Source organism: Astatotilapia calliptera, chromosome 19 (assembly GCF_964374335.1).
Source record: "Astatotilapia calliptera chromosome 19, fAstCal68.1, whole genome shotgun sequence".
NCBI lineage: Eukaryota > Metazoa > Chordata > Actinopteri > Cichliformes > Cichlidae > Astatotilapia > Astatotilapia calliptera.
Window position 1 is genome coordinate 25,833,083 of NC_137440.1, and position 22,161 is coordinate 25,855,243.

Genomic DNA, 22,161 nt, shown 5'->3' on the forward strand with positions numbered 1-22,161 from the left:
AATGTCCATCATGAAAAAAAAACACACTAAAAATAAGTTATTTAAGAATAGCTCATTTTTATTTTATTTTTGAGTTTCCAGTAAGGTCAAGTAGCCTCGTTTCCTTCGTCGCTGTAACAGTATTATCGTAATAACATTATATATTACTAAGGGAAAAAAAAAACCTAAATCTATTATTGTGAATATTCAGCCCCTGGTTAACCACGACACTTTGATCTGCATATTTTCAGCGGCGCCCCATAGTTTCTATGGTAACAAGGAGGCGCACACGTCTCCGGGGCAACCGGGTCTAAGCGTCTCAGAAGTTGATAGCAACCACTACAGAACGCAACAGGCGTCAAGTTTTTAGAGCCGCGTAGAATAATTAGTAATTGCAGCAACATTGCCCTTCGTTAATTTGGACTTCCACCAATAAAAGCTGTGGCAATGTCGATGAGGAGGAAGACGGAGCTAAACGCAGAGGGCTTCACCGTAAAGGCCACTTTGAAGAACGCAGTGGTGAGTGTAGTTGTTTCAGTTAGCACTAGCTATAATAGCAGTGGGGAGCGTTCATCCTGGAAGCCCAGGGATGGAGAATTTACGGTTTGCATTTTATAAGCAATTTTGTGAGAGAAGTGCCAAGCCCATTACGGAAGAATGTATAGAGCTGGTTACATACAGTTAGTCACATTGAATGTCATTATCATTGTAACTTTACCTGCTACAGCTGGAGAGAACTGGCATATAGTCTTATATTCAGGAAGTAACTGAATCTAATTCACCTCATTGGCTAGTTGAATCTCCTCTCTTCGCGATTGGCTTGTACTTGTCATGTTTCTTTACATTAAATAGTAAATGGACTTGTACTTATATAACGCTTTTCTGCTATAACTGAGCACCCAGAGCACTTCTTTGACACACTGCTTTTATTCTATCATTTTAAATGCTATGTCTAGCATTAAACATAACACAACTTTCTGATTAGTGGACAATCTGCACTACCTCCTGAGAAATGTTTGTCTCTGTCTGACAAATGCTTAAATATGACTATAGGGATCTGCTAGAAATGGTGTTAGACACATTTTAACCAATTTAAAGTTATTTATAAACGCTATGGGAAAAGAAAACAAATGTTTTCAAGATATTGATCTAATTCCAGCTGAGATCATACTGCAGTTTTAGACTATTTAAGCTGTCATTCACAATTCAAAGAGCCTCCTGTCTGCTTCTTTCTCACACACATACTGATGGACAACTAGCAGTAAGGAACCTGGCAGTGACTAACAGCAGGGAACAGGTGACTGTCAAATTTTCAGAATAAAAGAACACAGTGGATCAAAAGAAGACCATTTTATCCATCCATGTTCTTCCACTGAGCCATTTAAGGGTTGCGGAGGGACTGGAGCCTATCTCAGCTGTCATAGGGGTGTGAGGTAGGGGTACCCTCTAAACAGGTCGCCAACCTATTGCAGCCCTTAATGAATAGCCAATATGCTTTAAAATTTTGTAATCTACTAAAAAAAACCACAGTTTCACACAGGAAGCGTTGCTGTTGATTACAGCCCGGATAAGTATAAGAGTTGAACAGGAGTCTCACCTTTTCTAAATAAATGTCTTCAGTTATTTAGTGGATGTTATCATGATGCGTTCATGCTGTGAAATTTAAAAGAAAAATAAAGCAGCCACAGTTAACTTCAGACAATGAACACAAAACTCAGATAATTTTGAAAACAGCAGACCTCAGTTATACACATTTATCCACTTTAGGGGGTACAGATTTTCAAAATAAATACCCCCTATTGATTTATGTTTTTAATATCAAGTGCTATCTCTCTTCAGCTTTTCAGTCTACCTATTTATCTCCAACTTTTTTGCAGCAAGCCACAGAGTCAAGACTGGTGGTAGCAACAATCCTACCGCCATTTTTCCAGAAATTGCATGGTCTGTTATTTTTTGCTCTGCGTCAAAATCTCTGTGCGCAAATCAACCCAGAGAGTTGAGGTAGCAATAGGAAAAATCAGAATGCCTGAACAAACTCTTCAACCATTATTCTACTGTATCTGTCTTCTATGTATGTGTGTGTGTGCCTAACCCTTTTGGTCAGACAAGCCTGAGTGGGTTTCACACAAACATGGACATTTGGGAACTCTAAAATTATCCAATAACATTTATGGACTAAAATGACACGTATAAAGCCCATTCAGAAGCTATATGGCAATGATTAGATGCTATGAAACGCAGAAACCGTGTGCTAAGAAAAATGCAAATGCTGTTTTTTTATAACAGCATTTTCCTTTTATAGACTAACGGGCTTGTGGGGTGGTGGAGTTGTGTGTAGCACGTGGTTTGAGCTTAAAAGCTTATAGTTTTGTTTTTGATTGCCTTGCTACAAATAGAAAAGGAACTGCATTTATTTTTGTACATCCTCTTGTCTTACACTGAGAAAAACAAGAAACCTCCTGAATCTTGATTTCCTTGTCGAGAAGTCCCTATTTGGGACCTCAAGTGTAGTTAAACTGTTGAAGGGCTTGACTAATTTCCAAAGAAAGACTTTCTTCTTCTCATTTACTGCAAATGAAGATGGATCAGGAACGTGTAATAGGTTGTATGGCAGTAGACATTAGTCTCTATTGACTTCATGGACTTTATTGATTGGTCAGTAAAACTAGTTTTTGTCTGGCCAGAAATAGATTATTATTTAAAATCCAAATCTAATTTTATTTGGGCTTGACTGCTGTCTTGTGCAGAACTCCATATCATTTTACTTAAATAACTTATAGTTTACTGGAGTCTTTTTAATGAGTTTTCCAAAAACTACTGTGTCTGAGGAGTAAAGTTATGCTGTGCTTTGCTATTCTGGGATGTCTCACATTGAACATTTAAATGTCTTTCCTTTTATTTCAGTGACATATACAGGGGTTTTACTGCATCACAAACAATTTCAGTGCCCGGCAAAGGAAAAAAACAGTGTATTAAAATATTTTTAAACATTTTTAAATTACTTTTCTTTATCAGTTCCCTGAAATAACAGTGAAATGCATAGACTTCTGTTAAGCAGATAAAGCAGATAGACTCATTGCTTTAACTATATGCAGAACAGTGTGCCTAATCAGATGCATAATAATGACCCAAACGTATGTGGTATACATATAGCCATGCATATGCATTTATGCTTGTTTAATTAAAACATTGTCAAACTTTCCAAGAATGAGGCCAGAATTAACACTTTACAGCTTTTTTTTTACTCTTGGGTCCATATTATGTCAAAAAAGGTAGAAATCCCAAAAAGGGTGATCTTATTGGTCAAGCCTTCTGTTTACAAATGGAAGCAAATGTAAAGGAAGTTGGTAAAAGGCTGAATGTGTGTTTCACACAAAGGATAAACTGCACCAACGACCAGCACAACATAAGTAATGATTCATTTTGAATGCTGAGTGCAAAGCTACTCTAGTCCAACAATAAAAATTCAGAGCTAAAATGAGCATAATAGGTCTTCTTTAAACACAAGCAGTGGTGTCATAGTCACACATTGTCAGATTACTTAAATGTAGCTTTAATAAAAGTTGCTCCAGTTCACCCACGAAAAGTCTCCAGAGTCAAGCAAGGCTGGAAGATTAACTGGAATGATTCAGTGCTCAGGCTGCACTTTAACCAGCTTGTTAAAAGTCAGGGTCTTGGCCTACCTGCCAGACAAAAAGGATCATTAAAGGTAGGGTGTACGTTTGTAGAAGCCAACAAGAGTAAACTATATTTTTTGAAAGCAAACAGCCAAATGATCCCACAACCTTCCCCTCCCTCCTGACTTCAGGAGCGTCTGCTCTGTCATTGTAAATACAGGGTGTATCAAAAACAAAAAACAAAACCTGTCCCTTTTCAAAGGGCTATTGTTGCCTTTACAGTCGTTCTCGGTTGGCACAAAGGCAGTGGCAGCTGGTTAAAGGCAAAGCATGTCAGAGGCAACCACAATGTTTATATTTTGCTTAAATCTGACTGTTTTCCCCCCAAACGCTCTGACAATTAGCCCTATTTCCTAGAGAACACAAAGCTCTTCATTAGAGCTTATTTCTTAAAGGGTGCATACTAAAAAACATGACAATATGCTGAATGACATGCTGAATTAGTAAAAAAATGAAAACTTTTCTTTCATCTGTAAGTTCAAAGAATTCCTTACATTTAGATTTATTGTTGTAAAGCTGTTATGTTGACAGCTTTGAGTTGGTTCATGGCCGTTTATGGTACTGTATTGGAAAGTGTGGCATTCTTGAATGAATATGAGCATCATTTTAAAACATTTTGTCAGATGGTTTTTGGTTCTCAGGTCTGAGACATCTTGCCTATATGTGATGAATATTTGCAGAAGGGCTGCACATTTCTGATGACAACGACAAATACTTGAACCTGAAGCCACAGCTGCCTTTTATTTTTTTGTAGCCGCGTCCACCTTGAGATGCAAAAGAGGCTGTGTAGAGCTATCATTGACTCGCTCTTCCTTTCTTGAAGGTCATAAACAAATCTGTTGTCAAGAGCTTTCATGAGGAAGGCTCCTGCAAAGCCCTTTAATATTCACCATCTCCCCAGAGGATCTGCTGTGTCTGGAACATGAATGATGCGCGCACACCGGCATACCACTGGCTAAATCTTCAACAAAAACCATTACATTTTTCAGGGGCTTGCTTGTGTCTCTTGCTCCCTGTTTTTTTTTTTTTTTTTGTCCCCCGTGGTCACGGACATTTCACTCCAGAGAGGGCAGCTTTGCGGAGAGCTGTGATTTGTAGGTAACGACAAGGCCATTTCAAGCCTTGAAAGGGTATGGGGACTTGAAGCATAGGCTTATTATGCTTTAAAGTATTTGTGGTTATAGAAATTGAATCAATAGCACAGGCCCCTGAAACCCTTCCACCGTTTTTTTTCTTTTTTCCAGTGATTCATCCTCAAGCATTTAAAGAGAAACAAGATGCACTTTACATTCTGGTGGGAGGTCGTCACTGTACGCTTCATACAGAGAGGGCAACAAAGCTGTTATTTTCTGTGTCAGAGGCTTATTCTGGCTTGATGACAAAAAGAAATACCCAAAACAAACAAAAAAAAAAAACCAAGAAAAAAATAACAGGTTGGAGAGCGACTGCAAACAGCTGCGCAGTGCAGAAAAATGAATGGATATGACTACACACACTTTACATGGAAAGTAATGCCCCCAAAAATGGTGTGAGTGAATGATACACATCACAAATTATTTTCAGCATCGTATGGAAATATTTTGTCATAAAATATTGTCATAAAAGAGAAATAAAGCATGAAAACAATAATTAATATACTCTTCCACCACATTCTTTACATATATCTTTATATATATCTGGCACAGGTGTAATCAGTCCTTAACAGTTAGAGCTTAGTTTTTCGTTCAACCGTTTTAAAACACAGTTAGCATCTGGCTCGTTAGCGCTAATGCTTCGCACAGTGGAGCTATGAACTGTATTTGGGATTATGATTCCAAACTTTGTGGCACATGTTGTTCTGAGTGGCAGAGTGTCCCGTTATCTTTGCCTCACCTTCTTCCCTGTCATAAGGAGAAGCTGCTTGAGCCCGGAGGACAGTCAATTCCTCCTCTCAGGTGTTTTTGGTTCAACTTTGAGCTCCTGTTCATCACCTATGCTGTGGCTGAATGGAATGACAGAGCAAGTATTGCAGTGAAATTCTGGAGATTCACAAAACTAAGTAACTATGTATATACTTGGTAGAAGCAGATTTCTGTAGTCAACCTTGTTTGAGTTGTCAGAGTCAGAGATGTGGGCAACCAGTCAAAGGTGTTTAATCAGGGCATGTTATTACATCTCGCTGCATGAATACCATTCTGAAAATAAAAACATTGGTCAATAACTATTGAGCTCACAGATCTGTCTTCTGGGTTGGGTATTGATTTATCGAATACTGAAGATTAAATTAGCCTAGAGTAGAATATATGACCTCTGATGATTGTCATGCCCTGAGATTGATATATGTAGTCTGTAATTTGTTGGATTTTTGCCATCACACATCCTGCAATGTTTCCTCTCTGTGTGTACTGCTTTTATGCTTAACCAACCTCAGCTCTGAGGTCTTTCAAGGTCTTAGATGTCACAAAGTCCTTTATCTAGAGAAATCCTCCTTTCTGAGGTGATAAAAGAAAGTTTCAAACATTTCTGCACTCATATTTCATACACTCTACATATAATAGTCTGCAATAGTCTTAGTAAATAATATGCTATACCTTTAAAGCATAGGTGTCAAACTCTGGCCCGCGGGCCAAATTTGGCCCACAGCCTAATTAAATTTGGCCCGCGAAGCCATACCAAATTACTATCAGAGCTGGCCTACTGGTATTATACAGCTAATATATATATTGTTTAGTATTAAGCTTTGCTTGTTCCATATTCAATTTTTTAGCAAAACGTGTTTGAGTCCATAAGAAAAGATTCATTCTTATATCTGGAGGAATAAATATAATTCAATAAATATTAACGTTAGCCCGCGACTTTGTTCCAGTTTTGAATTTTGGCCCACTGTGTATTTGAGTTTGACACCCCTGCTTTAAAGTAATGATTCTTTTATGAGCAATAAAGTTTTTTAAAAAGCACCAGGCAATTTTTGGAGGTACCTTTTTTTTTTTTTTTTTTTTTTTTTTACATTTGCACAAAATCAAGATCTAAATCTGGAGATTCGTGTGCCAAGGGACGTGCCAAAGGATGTGCAACTAGGGCAGGACAATATGGCCAAAAATATTTATCACGATATATATTTGAAAATTTGCGATAACGACATAACTGACGATATAATTGACGCAAGACAAAATACCCTACTCCACAACTTTATTAGTGCAACCCCCCCGGGCCATATCATACCATGAACGGTATGATATGGCCCAGCCCTAGGTGCAACCACTCTTTCTCAGATTAACTAATACTTAATACTTCATAAACTTAAAGAAATAACAGCACAATAACCAGCTGCATCTTCAGTGTGTCCCTACAGTTCCACCTAGTTTTAAAAAGTTTTAATTTTTGGCTAACATATGAAACACAAAATGATGGCATGTCTTTTGGAAACAATGTGTTGCATCCTTGCAAGTAGAAGAAGAATCAAGGGGCTCAAATCCATGTGGTCATCCAACACCTTACAGCGACAGTTAATGTTGGTTTTTCCTGTAATATGTCACCTGTCTGAATCTCTGCAACGTAATACATGCTCAAGTACATGAACACAACCCTCTCATGCTCTGCTGCACAGTTCACCTTAGAGGGCAAATTGATACAATCTACACTAGAGCCCAACCTCAACTTTTGTGTAACAAGGCTCTGCAGATTGCTGAGATGATAGATTTTGAAAAATCACAACTCATTTACTGCTTACTTGGTCTCTATGGTAAAACCAAGGCCAGCAAACAGTGTCCCCAAGACTCATACAAGGCTCCCCACTATCCGCTAACTCCAATCCCCCAGTCCTGCCGTCATCCTGCCTTTTCACCCCACTAACCTCAGGGGACAGATAGGATACTCCATGCCAGCAAACGTGACCTCCATATCTTATCCTTCCCCCGCAGCATAATCATTATATACCTGAGCAGATGTCTCAGCCCCTTATACAGTCTCCCCTGCTATTCTCTTGCTCTCCCTTGTTCTCTCTTTCTTTCATTTCAGAACCTTTATTCAACCAGCCAGCACTCTGGAGATGAAAACATTTATGTAGAGAAACAATGGGCTATCAGACTATTACTTCATATGCACTCTAAATCGTAAACTAAATCAATTAAATAATAATGACAGTAAATTAAAAAGCAACAGAGCATAGATGCATTTTGATTTAATTGTATTGTATCATAGTAATTTGCTTTAGTGGATAGTTTGGAAGGATGCTTTGTAGAGAGTGTGTCAGAGATGTGTATATGCACATCTTAGCTATTTGTTTTCGATGCTCTAGCCCCAGAGTGTCATCGTAATAAATGAATCCATCTGAACAAATTAAACAAGTGACAGCTTCGAATTGATCCTTGATTAGGGCTTTAAATGAATGTAGAATTTCAGTACAACTCGATTAAATGTAATCTCACTTTAAAAATGTGATGTAAACTTGGTTAAAATGCTGTCTCAAATTTGATTTGTTTAGAAGATTTCAAAGTTTTTCTAATAGCTTTATGTGCATTAGTTAAAGCTTGATTTAAAATGATTAAACCCGAATCACTGAAAAACACCATAGGGTGGAATAATCATAGCAAACACAATAAGACAACAATAAGAGTCTGAAATAAAAATGAGGCTATTTCAGATAAACGATAGCAGCAGTTTTTTTCCTTTTTGACCAAGATTGAATCCTTGAAATTTTTTATGAAGATGAATCTGCCTATTTACTACTCTCACTTGCCATCAAAATCATTCTTCCCCATCACTCTGAACACGTTTACTGACACAGAGACTCATAATGTGCCCAGCATGAGCCATAAATTGCCCATGCAGCACAATCAGGTATTTTGTGTCTGTGTTGTGTCTTGCCTATGCAAGGCAAGGCATACTGAGCAAAGTTGGATGTCCTCACCCATCTGCTTGGCCGCCACACTTGAACTGCCTCCCGGAAATGTTTTCTAAACCAGCAGTACTTGTAGGGACACATGCACTATTTTTCCGTATCCGTCTTTCCCTTCCCTCGCTCCCGTGTGTTCATCTTATCAGCACCACAAGCCTGCAGTCCATCCCAGCAAACAGCTGGGTTATTTGAGGAAGAATTGAGTCATGGTACAAAAAAGGTTAAATTGGCAACAGACTCTGGAGGCCTGCTGGCATTTCCATTACTATCGATCAACCACGGAGCCTAAAGGTCTTAAGCGCACAAAACATTGGCTGACTTGGACATCTTACAGTTTTCCTCATAACTTAGTATGTTGTTCTTTGCATGAAATACTGCATAGAAATGACAATACATTTTAAGCATTATATAAAGATGAAATCCATGAAATGCCGCTAATTTAAAGTCACCTTAAAAGAGAAAAAAAGTTTACTTCTGCAATGCCCATTTGAAACTTTGCTTTGATCCTGGATTTTAGATCACATTGAAGATCTACATTCCTGCTCAGGGTAAATTTGGCAGAACTTACAAAAAGCAGTTTCTCTGATTCATGTTCTCTCGCCAGGTATCAACAAATAGATTAGGTTATAATTGATAGCATGGCGTCTGAACTGCACGTCTGCTGAAATGTCTGTGACCTTTTCTGCGATTGAGGAAAAACACCGTCAGTAAACTTCAGTCAGATATGTGGAAGTATTTCCACAACATTCTATCATGACCTTACAGGAAGTGCTCAGCTGATTATATCTATTATGTTTGCCTTCCTCTGAGCTTGGTTGACAATTATACTGGCCTCTGTGTTTGTTATGTTCTCCTTCATGCCCTTGTAGCTTGAATTCTAATTAGATAGCGTTTAATAGCGAATGTTTATTGCTCCTTGCAGGGCCCCTATTTTCGGCTCAAGAGTTAATTAGCCCTATGTCATGTGATAACCATCACTGAGGGCATTTAGACCTACGCCATTTCTATGAGCAGTGTCCTTGTATAAAAACAGCCAGTTTTTTTTCTTTTTGTTCGTTAGGTACAAAATTGCTAGAAATGATCAGGAATCACCATAAAATGTGTTTTCTTAACATATTTTGCTTAATATGTTGCCAGTGAAGTCTGTTCTAAGCTGTAAGACAGGGTATTTTACAGCTTTCACATTGATTTTCTCCCAAATGGTTGTGAGTGGAAGTTGCTGGAAGTCACTGTAAAATTGATTAATAAAACCCCAATCAAGCAGGCCTAGAAATCAGTCAGTGATAACCACTGGGTCACCAGAAGAACCAGTACATGGTACATGTACATGCTCAGCTTAGGTAGCATTATTAGAAGACATAGGCATGGCACGGGTGTGGTCTCTGGCTCTGCGGCAGTGGAGGGGTGGTACAGTAGGCTCATGAGGCTGTGCCGGGAAGACGGTGGGGACAGGTGAGAGGGATTACAACTAATGAACTCTGCCCCTTTTTAGTGTGTGGTGTTTAAAGGAGCTGGGAAGCTGGCCTTGCGGTGGAATATATACAGTGCAGAAGCAGTGGGAACGCAGTATTTAAAAATAAAGGTGCTTAGAAGTGACACTTGAACACTGTGTGGGTCCTGATCATTTCACACATATATTTTCATTGATATCCAAATTATACCCAGCTTTGTCTTTCTATTTAGTTAGGTTGCAAGAATATCTTAAAGACATAAAGGCCTGCAGGACCTCTAACCAGATGCTTACTTTGGAAGGCATTACCTTGGCCTCCAGTCACATTGTGAGGAATATTGGAGTTATTTTTTAGACACAAACTGCTTACTTGTGGTTCCTAGGATAAACTAAAGTATTTTTAGAAGTCCTTGTCACTTAACAGTCATCTTTAAGACCTTGCTCACACTTAATTGTGGAAAATTCATTTAAAACATTATTTAATAACTGTTTTAGCCATCCCCAAAACCGTATATATAAAATCTGATAAAAACAATTTTGCAGACTTTGCCATAAAATAAAATCCCTTTTCCTTATAATTATAACTCAGTCTTTGTTGTTTGCATAGTACCATGTCCCTGGCCCATTTTGGCAGGTTTTTGCTGAGTCTACCACATGTTTGTTGTGCTTCAGGAACAATAAACAATAACAGTTTTCACTCCAGATATCCTTCCTGAGCCAGCCTTCCCATTTATCAAGGCCTGGGACCAGCACTAGGTTTTTTTTTCCAAGTATCAAACCAAGGATCTTTCACATGTGAAGCAAATGGATAAACCACACTAAGTAGCCACTTCCAGACCCTTTCATGCTACTGCCTAGAGTTGCAAGGTTGCTTGATTACATAAGCAAGTCAGATTTACAGGTTTGTCTGAGGGGGAAAAAAAATCAGTGATTTGAATTCTATTTTGCAATGAGTAGGCTTGTGTGTGGTGGTTCAGAGTGAAGGTGGCTGACTGTGAAACTTTAACATGTCGCGTAATGCTAGCTTTTGCTCACGTAATGTGTTTTTCTGTTTGAGTTGCTGTTTGGTTTATGCAATAAACCTTCTTGATTGGGCTTATACTGTGCTTTGAGCAGCTTTCAAAATATTTACTTCATGATAGACATCTGAAAATGACTGACAGTAAGGAAGCAAGAAATAAATCCTTTTAAATAAACCTTTTAAATCGCAGTGCTCTTTTCACTTTCTTTTTTTTGCTACATTCCTTTGCACAAAGCCATCCAAAATGTTATACTGACAGTATTTCAGAAGCTGCACCCTCTCTCCGGTGTCCTCTTTTGGACAAGGTTGTATTGTCGCACCGCAGTCCCTGCTCACTCCTTTAAGTCCTTCATCTTTGGTGTCATGAGGAATGGCATGGTCAGAGCATTTCCAGGCATATACCGGTGCTACTCATAAACCATAATAATCTATTTTATGTGACTTATATGACCTAAATACCAGTCCTTAAAATCATAATTAGAAATGCTCCAAATAGTTAATTTCCATTCAGCAGGATTTGAGTGGTGTACATTGTGTGCCCATTAAACTACTATTAGTTTCAGTCTGTGACCACATTTTTTTTAAATCCAGTTTGTCTGCATTTTGCCATCTTTTTTAAGCGTGTGCTTTGGCTCATTATCAGTTAAGAACTCTTTCATAGCTGAAAACAGTATTCATAATTTTACCTCAACATTACAGTTTTTCTCGATTGCTAAAACACATTTCTTGAAACTACGCCTCATATCCTCACAACAGTAAACACAAATCCATAACATCTCACTCAATTTCCCAAACATCCTATTTCCAGGTCAAAATGAAGCTCTACACCCAAAACTATTCACTCCTGCTGAAAAACCAAACTTTGCCCTCAGACATCAAACACAAGCCCTCAAAAACACATACACTACAACAGAGTTTTGCACACTGGTACAATTAATTCAAAACAATAGTTCCAAAACAAATAGGTTGCTTATGGTTCTCCCCTTCAAAACCCTTGTCACATGATAAACACAAAAGACGCAACCAATGTATGTACAGTGGCACATTGTCATTCATGTACTATACAGTACAACACACACCAGAAACATTATCCCACCTCAGCATCTTGTCTTTGGTCTGGGTCAGGCCAGAGAATCTCATCCACAACAGAGGCTATATTGGCCCCAGCCAGGCAGCGGGGGTAAAATCCTCTTGCATGCCTGATCCACCCCTGTCATGCATCTACTGATATGTCTAGGCAGGCATCTTCCATGGCCTGAAGGAGGTGAACACGGACATAAGGTTCTCGGTCATACACTTTCCACCGCCATGCCGAAAATAACTCCTCTATCGGGTTTAGAAAGGGAGAGTATGCAGGCAGAAAGATATTAGAAAACCTTGGGTAAACCAGTCACGAACCAGAGCAGCGCGATGGAAGCTGACGTTATCCCACACAACAACGTAGTGAGGCTGCTCTGGCTGTGCTGGTTCCCTGTAGTCCAGCTGGAACATATGTTGTCTTAAACCATCAAGAAAACCAAGGAGAAGCATAGTGTTATAGGGTCCTAGTACGGCATGGCGGTGGAGTACCCCTCGTTGGCTGATGGCTGCGCACATAGTGACATTCCCCCCACGCTGACCAGGGACATTTACAATAGCCCGATGGCCAATTATGTTCCTCCCCCTTTTCCTTCTTTTGGTCAGGTTAAAACCTGCCTCATCCACAAAGATTATTTCATGGGGAACAGGCCGTCCTTCAATCTCAAAGATTCTCTGCAAAACACATAACACAGTAGAGTCAATCGGTACCCTGAACCACAGTTCAAGAGTGCTGAAATGGCAGCATAAACTGCCATGCTGTGATGGTACACAATACTTTATACAGTATCAAAACTCATACCTGAACATATTCCACACGTTGGTTTTTCACTCTGTCAGAGTTTCGTTCGAAAGGGACTCGGTATGCCTGTTTCATCCGGAATTGATTCTTTCGGAGGATGCGGTCAATTGTGGAGAGGCTGATGGCATTTATGCCTCGAAAAAGATGATCATCCTCAATCACTCTCCTTTGAATCTCTTGCAGGCGGATTACATTATTTGCAATTACCATGTTTACAAGTTCCCTCTCTTGCTCCTCCGACAAAAGCCTTAACCTGCCTCCACCAGGTGGTCGTCTCTGTGTCCTACAAAAATAGAAGCACTCATTACTGTAACTGTCACACATTCATTTTACAGGCAAATAATGGAAACATACTGAAACTCAAGACACATAAGTTCAGTAACTTACAGTTTTTCTCAAATGTTAAAACACAAAAGCCAATCCTGTAACCCAAATGACCAGTAGTCTAAACACATTTACTAAATGTAGCCACCATATTCCAGTACCATAAACACATGTCACATGAAGACACAATTCACAAAACACAACCCTCTGTACTCATAAATCTAAACACATTTTTCCTTGCTAAAACACATGTTGCAAAACAACTCTGCTCATATCCTCAAATGAAAGCCCATGTGATGCAAAATGCTTGCCACAGTCACCAATCTTTGAACACAGGGAACACACCTGGCGTCATTCACTACACACAATGACTCAAAATTGAAGACACTTGTTGCTAATGCTGTACCCACATGTAAAAGCAAGTTCAGAGTGCACAGTATGCTGAAGGTTCCAAACAAACACAATGGATGAAGGCAGAGTCAGGGGAAGAGGAATTTGATGCAGAGGAGGGAGATAAGATAAGATAAGATAAGATAAGATAACCTTTATTAGTCCCACACGTGGGAAATTTGTTTTGAGAAGAGCTGGCCCTGGAAGAAGAGGAGCAGGCCAACGAGGAAGAGGAGAAGGCCAACATGGGAGAGGAGAAGGTCCAGGAGGGAGAGCAAGACAACCTCGCACCATCATTACGGACGAGATGCGAGCAACAGCTCAGCGACATGATGCCGCACAGTGATTGTGGTGTGTGTGTGGTGTGAATAACGTAAATAAAAAAACTTCACACCCTGTTCATGTTTTCAAGATTACTGTTGTGTGCAATAGATTCTGTTTTTGCATTGAGTTGTGTTACAGTAGTGTACGTACATGCAGGATTTTCTATAGATTTATACTACTCATATGAAACTCACAAATCTAAATGCCTAATCCTCTGCAGAGATCTACGACGATCCGTTACTGTATAGTTTCTAAAATATGCATTGGCAGTTATGGAACAAAGAACCTTCTCACAAATTGAGCATTGTGTTTTCAATTGTTTTGCTGTAGTGTGTAATGCTGTGTATAGTGTTTACAGTTTTGACAGCTTCGAGCTGCTCTCTTGGTGTGGGAGTTTGAGTTTTGCAGTGGGAAGGTGTGGTTGTGTTTATGTAGCTTTAGAGAAGGGTGTTGTGTTTGGACATTGGGGGACCTGGTGGTAACGTTTGTGAAATGTGTTTTAGCATTTGAGAAAAACTGTAAACGTTACTGTACAAAGCAGTCTTACTGCAAGTACACCTACCTGTTTTCCTCCCTGAAGGTTCTGATGATGGAGGCAACAGTGAAGCGACTCAAATTTGGTTGTACTCGTTGCCCAGCCTCCCTCATAGTCATCCCATGGACAAGGACATGGTCAACTAAAGTGGCTCGAATTTCATCCGAGACTGACTGTCTTCTTGCCCTTGCTCTTCCCCTTCCTTGTCGCCGTCGTTCTCCACCTCCACCTCCTTCACCACGTCCTCCTCCTCCTCCACCTCTCCCTCCTCCTCCACCACCTTCCTGTTGTCCTAGACCACCTCCTCCTCCTCTTCCACCACGTCCTCCTCTTTCACCACACCCTCCTCTTTCACCATGTCCTCTTCCTCCACCACATCCTCCTCCTTCACCACGTCCTCCTCCTTCACCACGTCCTCTTTCTCCACCACGTCCTCTTCCTTTGCATCTCTTTGGATCCATTGTTTCAAACCTGAATGAGCTGACTTTGGCCCTTTTATCTATCCATCGCAGGTTCTGATTGGTGTGTGCTAAATTTTGACTCCTAGTGTTTCCACCTGGTTAATTGTGTGCTAATTGAGCTCAAGCTATGCTGACTTAAGTTAACATTATTGCATGCTAGTGCTTTCTAAATGACTACATGGTGTAAGCACTGTAAAATGTAGGGATTTGTGTGTAGAGTTTTGCAGTAACAGTTCACCAAATTTGAGTCATGTGTCAAAGCAGGGAATAGTGTTTATAGTTCAGGGAAATGGGTGAGCTTTTTGAACAATAGCGTTACGGTTTTGAAATTTTAGTTTAGAGGCCTGGTTATAGTGTTTAAGCAATCGAGAAAAACTGTAAGTCATACTGTTATGTGTGTGTGCATTTAGAATATACCTGCTTGTGACAGGGACAAACTTTAATATAAATGAGGATGCGATCAAGTGTGGTACACTGATGAGATATTAGATGACATACACACATCCTCCATCATTATCACCCGTCGCACTGACTTGTCCTTGCCAGAGGAGAATGGCCTCTTCTGAGTCTTCTAATTGTCCGATGTTAAGTGTGCGTTATGAACTTGACTACAGGGTCAGATGTGACAGCTCGCATACTGCCTACATCAACATAATGGGGACCAGTGGCAAAAAAAATCAATGTATCTGACAAACGCAGTTGTTCCAATCCAATAATACCAAGTGGTGGCCTTTGTTTTGCCACCCCCTACTTTGAAAATCTCCATCTCGCTAAAACATTGGCCTGACCTTTTGAATTTTGCTGACCAGCACAGAGACCAAAAATGCCTTTTTATCTGTAACCCCTCAAGGACAATAACAAAATCTGCTATCCATTAGTGGAACACAGCAATTGAAACCATGTTATGATTTTTAGAAAACAAATGTGTTTAAATGTAAAAGAATGTGTCTGTCACAATGCTTATTAACTAGATGCTTTCTGTAAAGAGAAAAGGGATGGTAGGGCAGAGCAAAGCAGCACCAGCAGCGCAATGGATGCAGTTTAAAAAGCACAGCAGCCAACATCATAGATGGTGCTCCAGGGCTGTGGTGTTCTTCACCCGGTGCCAAGAAAGTAAACCTGCAAACCCTTTGAGATTAGAAGCAGTGTGTATGTTCCCTTCGAAATTCCACTGAGGATTACTCTGCTATTTAGCTCATGCCTTACATCCAGCTGAGCTGAAGTGCTCCCAGTTGAAGGTGTGCTGGAGGCAACAGCTCTGCTGCAGCAAGCTGGAGAAGGCAGGGAAAGGGAAGAGCTGGAAGGGAAAAGTACTCTGATACTGTCAGAAGTGATCCACATCACGGCCCAGCAACCCCCCTCTGCTCCAGCCACTTCTGCTCATTACGATCGTCGTCCGGAAACACCAAGCAAATTCCACTAACGAGTGTTTGATCAACACGCCAAGCTGTAGCAGAAGAAGACAGGCAACCTGTTCATGACTCATTCCCCCTCTCTCTCTCTCTCTCTCTCTCCTTCTCTGCCTTTCTCTACCTTTCTCTCTCTTCTACTTCTGTCTGTATTTTTCCCTCTATCCCTCCCACTCCCTTAAGACAGAGGAGAACAAAGGGAGAGACAGAAGAAAAGCAATATAACCTCTTGGCCCTTATCTTCGGAGCACACCAGAGCATGTCTGGCCTCAGACAAGGCTTTGCCTGTCCTTTGAAGGAGCTCATCTCCCTTTGATTTCAGCCAAATGGTTCAGCACAGTGACAGATGCTCAACTTTCCATCTGCCACTCTGACACCCATCTCTTTAGTGTTGTTGAATCTAACTGACTTTGTTTGGACTGTCTGTCTGGCTGTCTGAATAAGGTTGTGACATGGATGCTGATGTGAGTGTTAATGTAAGATATTGTGGCTAAGACCTTCAGTTATAAAAGATAAAAGAAATTCCCTGCCGCCTTTTTTCTTTTTGAGGTCGTCTGGACTGTCTTGGTTGTACTTTTATGATAACACTTTAGACTTTTAGTTGATGCTCTGATACTGAGTGATTTAATGAGGAGTCTTAAGGGTCATCATCATATTACCTTGACAATATTCCTCTGAGATGGGCCAGAGAAAGACATAAAAATTCAAGCCAAGGAGAGTCAGGCAGCCTTTTTATGAGAGGAAACTCAAGGCAGTTGAGGGGAAAGATATAGAAGAGTGATAAAATTCAAGAGGGAGAGGATGACGTAGCACATCCCATAATGGGTAAGTGTTTTATGAGTGGAGGAGAATGTGCTGCTCAGATTGAACTTCTGCTGTTGCTAAATGAACAGGAAAATAATCTCTTCAATGATTGCGCTGGTGTGGTTTGTTTCTGACATCTTTTATGCTGACTGTAAGCTAAATCACTGGTGTTTGAGAACAAGACTGGAGGCACACAGTTTGCTATTGTAGCAAACCCGTTATTTACTATTCCTCATTCACACAGCCTTGATTTATGCCTGTCATCAAAGGTGTGAGATAGAGGAGGTGGCGCAGCAAGACTCATACTAATAGCTTAGACACCTGTTTCACTGTCAGAGCATCAGCAACCTGCAATGCAGAGCAAGAGGTGGAGAAGTAGGAGGAGTGATTGAATAGAAGGTGGGTAGCTAGATGAATGGATCGCACTGTAAGAGAATGATACTGAAGTAAATCTCTATGACTTTAGTAGAAATCGTGTTTTTTGAATAAATCAGCTCAAAAGCCAGGTGTTGCTGGCACAGCAGGCTTTGAGGTATGGCTTTGCTTTAGTTTCTTTTTATTTGTTTGTTTGTTTGACTGTCTGCATGTGTTATTGCCTCCCTGTAGCTCAACTAAAAGTGCCGCCTCTCTCTCTGAGAGAGCTGCTGAAGCAACAAGCTCAGTGTGTGATTTGAGAAGATGGAGAAGTGCCTGTTTTTAAGGCACTTGGGCAGCAAAATGTTTTTTTTTTCTTTTGTATTGGAGGGACTGCCATTCAAAGAAGTATCTTTGCAGGAGGTCACAATAGTAGCCCTCTGGTCTTTTATTTTTCACTGTCTATAACCCAAACAAAACTTTTTGCCTAAGATGCATTTGTGTGACTTGATGAGTTCAGCTGATTTTGGCAAGCTGACCGTGTAGGGTGTTTGGTCGCAGTGATGTAGCCTTCAGTGTGCTTTCTTCCCTTTAATTTGTATAAAGGTCAAATTTCAGACCTCTGGTCTCTGTAAGCAAACTTCCAGCTTCGTTTCTAACAGACGGCCTTACAGGCAGCAAGACTGATTTCCAGGAATAGAAAGTCACACTGGGCTTGCGATAAGACCAAGGGCCTGGGGTTCGTTTTGCAATACATACTAATCACCTAGATAATGTTCTTCAGTGTTAAACAATATTCCCATATCAGAGGTAGAACCTGTATCGCTTACCATGTGCAGCCTGCTTATCTCCTCACGCCTCCCAATGCTCCTCAGGGATCTGTCAGTGCTGGGCTACCTGTGACACCTGGGAATGTGTGTGTATGTGGCTGTGGTGTGTTGTGGATGAAGCTGCAGACTGACCTGCGCTCTCCTGTCTCATCTTTATGGCTGTCTGTCTGCATCTCTGTGGTGAAATCGATGGTCTCCTGCTGCTCTGGGTCTGTTCTTTTCCTGTCCCTGCCCCCGGAGGTTTGTTGATAACCCTTCCACCGCTAACATGCCGCTCCCTTTCTAAAGTATGTGGTCATACCTGTGTTTACCTGTTGGCTGGTCTCACCATTAATCGCCTCATCTCCTAGCTTAGGCTTCTTCTAGCCTTCTTGCACATCTCAGCATTTCCCTGGTTGGCTATTTAATTTCCACTAATGCGTCCTTATCTGCTGAAGTGGCTGTCTTCTTACTGCCTGCAAATAAGACACGCGGTTAGGTTTAAACTTCTGGATGAGTCATGCAGATGTTTCTGAGCTTTGGCCACAACTAACAAGCGTGTTGTTATACTGAGTTCATGAACATTAAGTTTCTGTGAGGTGGTTTTCAGTTAGTCCTCTTTTAAATGCAGTTATGAGGATGGTTATTGACAAGAAGCTAGTTATTCAGTGAGTAAAACTGGAAGGAGAGTCAAATTCCTGATTCTCGGCAGCAGAAGTGGCAATGGAAGGGATCTATAGGTCCTCTTGTGTATGTCATTAATTTCACGGCCTTGAGCTGTGTTTTAATACCTTCAGGTGTTGTTACTGATTGGAGCTGTAAACTCACAGCATTGGATCAGCGCATGTCCTGCTCTTTTAACAGTCAGAAATAAAAAAAAAAGTCAGCTTGTCTTACAGAGATGTTTATATGCTTGTTTCCATGTATGTGTGTGTAATGATGTGGTCACAGTGACTCAGTTACGTAAAAGTCGATGCAGTCATGTGACTTACGGTAAACTGTTTGTGAGGGAATGGCTGATTTCCAGCTGCTTGATCCAGCCGGATGACCGGCTGGGATGCCTCATATATTTCTGTTTATGAGTTTCATACATTTAAAACACATACACAACTCAGAGCCAGCCACAAGCCAGCAGCCTTGGTATGAGCAAAGGATCCAAACATTTATAAAGTGGCACACAGGTGGAAATAAATAGCTAGAAAATGTCAGCATTAAGCTGGAGTGGCCCTACATGCACGAGACGGATGCAAACAAAGTGAACAAAATGTAAGCCCTTCATTTTGATGTTGCAACAATCAAAACTTTAACAAAGTCCACAACTGAACATGAAACAGGAGTTCAAAACATACAAAAGGAGCTTAAGATTCACCAAGGGGATGCACAAACAAAGGAGCAGAAACAAAGTAGCTCAGCAGACTGCAAACAGAGAACAAACGGGAAGACATTTCTATATATACACACACAGGAGTGACTGATCATTAGACATAGGTGGGAAATGGGAAGTAGTCAAAAGGACATTAATACTGAAACATGAACACATGAAACATGAAAAGGAATACTAAACATTAAGACCCTGAATTGGATAAGTGAATAGGAAAACAGATGAAAGGATGATACAGATATTGGCCAATTTTGTTTGTTTGCCTTCCATTTTAAAACACTTGTATTATTAAATGTTCAGAAAATCATCTGCATCAGTCTGATCAGCATTGCACCCTTGATCTTTATCATTCTGTATTTTGCTAAACAAATGAAACAATCACTAAAGTGCAAAAATGAGAAGTAGCACTAAAAGATCTATTTAAATAAAAGTTGTTTGAGTCCATCTGCATGACGGTTTATGTGGGTTCAACACCTCTTGTGCATATGTGTTGCACCATAAGTATTCATGTGGTCTTTCCTTTCTAAAGTTTAACCTCCCAGGCTCAGTGCATTTGGTTTTCCATTCACTTAACAAGGAGCAGGAGCTAACATTTTCTGCCTTTTCCATGCAGGCTTATTCACTGTGTGCCATCATCTCAACTGTGGTTTGGTGATATGAATCATCCAATAGGGCTCCGTAAGCACAAGGCTGCCCTGCTGCCTGGCTGATAAGTGGGCCACACAGAGAAGATGGAAAATACTCAGGGCATTCTCCCTCCCTCTCTCTCTCTCCCTTGCTCTGTCTCGCTCGCTCTCTTTTCTCTCCCTCGCACAGCTCCTCTTTCATTTACACTCGTCCTCTCGCACTCCTACCTCAAACTCTTTCTTTCACATCCCCTTAACGTCTCCCCGTGTCTGTGCTGTTCTTTTAAGTGATGGGGTTAAACTAGAGGAGACAGAAAACAGTGGGGCGCTCTTCAATGCTTGACGATGCTTTTTGAAGTTCTTCTTTAAAGTTGTCCCTCTCGAGCACAGTTCAATAGTAGGTGGCTGTCACCTGTTTCATCCTCGTGTCTTTGTAGTGACATGAGGCGTGTAGTGCCGTCTTTACCTTGCAGTGTCGTCATTTTTCATTACTAACATCCCTGCCCTTGTGCCTGTGTGCACAATATCGTTGACGCAAACGCCTGTGACACAATGACAATAAAGCAGCACCTCTATGTACCTGTGACTCAGAACAAAAGAGTCTGTTACCTTTCATCAGTCTGTGGTTTTCCCGTCCAGTGAGGCCGCTTTACCCATTTGTTCTCATCCGACCTTGTCTCTCGCAACACGGCTAATTTCTGCACATAATGAAACTCACTGCACTTGCTGTTTGGTCATGAGAAATTAATGAAGTGTTGCACAAATATTGTGCATTTATTCTTCTGAAAGGAATCTGCCTCCCACCAGTCTGTGCTTTGCCCTGCAGAGGGAATGAGTTAGCAGAAATATTGTGTTGAATGATTGCTTGGACATGGCTGTGTAACACTGGCTCCCTAACAGCCTAAATACCTCCATTATTTTGTCTTCTTGCTCATTTAAATTTTCAGACTAAAGTATGCATGTGTAACCCAGCGTCGCATCCCTTGTGACCAGCGGGCAGGCAGTCGGCTGGGCTATATGGCGGCGAAAAATGCTCTGTAAAAAAACCAAGCTAATTTTGTTGCCAGTGGCAGTGATGTGCAAGCTGACCTTATCAGGAGAGCCTCTGCCTTTCTGTTCCATCCTCTGTGACTCACTTACCCCGCACCCTCCATCGGGAATAGCGGCCTTGTGCATGGAAGTAGGTTTCAATAGCTTCTCACTCAGGAAATTCAGAGAGAGAGAAAGAGCAAGTGAGAAAGCTAGCAACTACCTAACTCCCTTCAGTGAACAGGTGATGCAAGTTGCAGTGGCACCTTTTTCCCCATACAAATGCAAGGCAGCAAAATACCTTTCTCCCCCCAGCAAATTGCAGAAAGGTGATGGGAGATGAGCCACATTTCAGGAATTCCAAGAAGTGCAATAGCAAAGGCAATCCTGAGCTGTCAATAATTGACAAGCCTTCACCAGACATCTATCAGAAGAATTCAAGGGAGTTTTAAGGTGGTGTTGGAGATGGAGAGGTGTGAGAGAGCGGTGGAGCTGAAGGCCCAGGCAAAATGATGGATCACCTACACGCTGCGGCAGCCCCGCCATGCTGAACTCACCCTCAGAATTGATGAGCCACACCTATTGTCTCCCTGTCTCCCTCTTCCTATCATATCCACAAGTCTTCCATCTCCTTCCCCTGCTTCCTGCTTCTATCCCGTATATTCTTCTCTGTCTTTCTGGTTTTTCTTATTCCAGTTCTTTCCAGCATTTTCAGTAGCTGTCTCATGCGTCACCTTTATCTCTCATTTTTGGGATTTTTCTCGGCTCAGAACGGCCCTTTGAGAGGCGATGCAACAGTAAGCACGATTGCTTTGTGTACAATAAAGCCCATG

At 40.9% G+C, this 22,161-nt stretch overlaps 1 protein-coding gene across 5 annotated transcripts in view; it reads left to right on the forward strand.

The window, feature by feature from the left end:
• Positions 1-251: 251 nt before the first annotated feature.
• Positions 252-22,161, forward strand: part of pacrg (PARK2 co-regulated) — a 154,900-nt gene continuing 132,990 nt past the window's right edge. For 2 of the 5 annotated variants that reach the window (XM_080294084.1, XM_080294083.1), the window contains exon 1: positions 260-498. In XM_080294084.1, coding sequence (XP_080150210.1) covers positions 427-498 — 72 coding nt within the window. In that variant the 5' untranslated portion in view covers positions 260-426. Of the gene's footprint in view, positions 499-22,161 lie in introns of all 5 variants that reach the window. The other 3 variants (XM_080294086.1, XM_080294082.1, XM_080294085.1) reach the window with 3 other exon arrangements.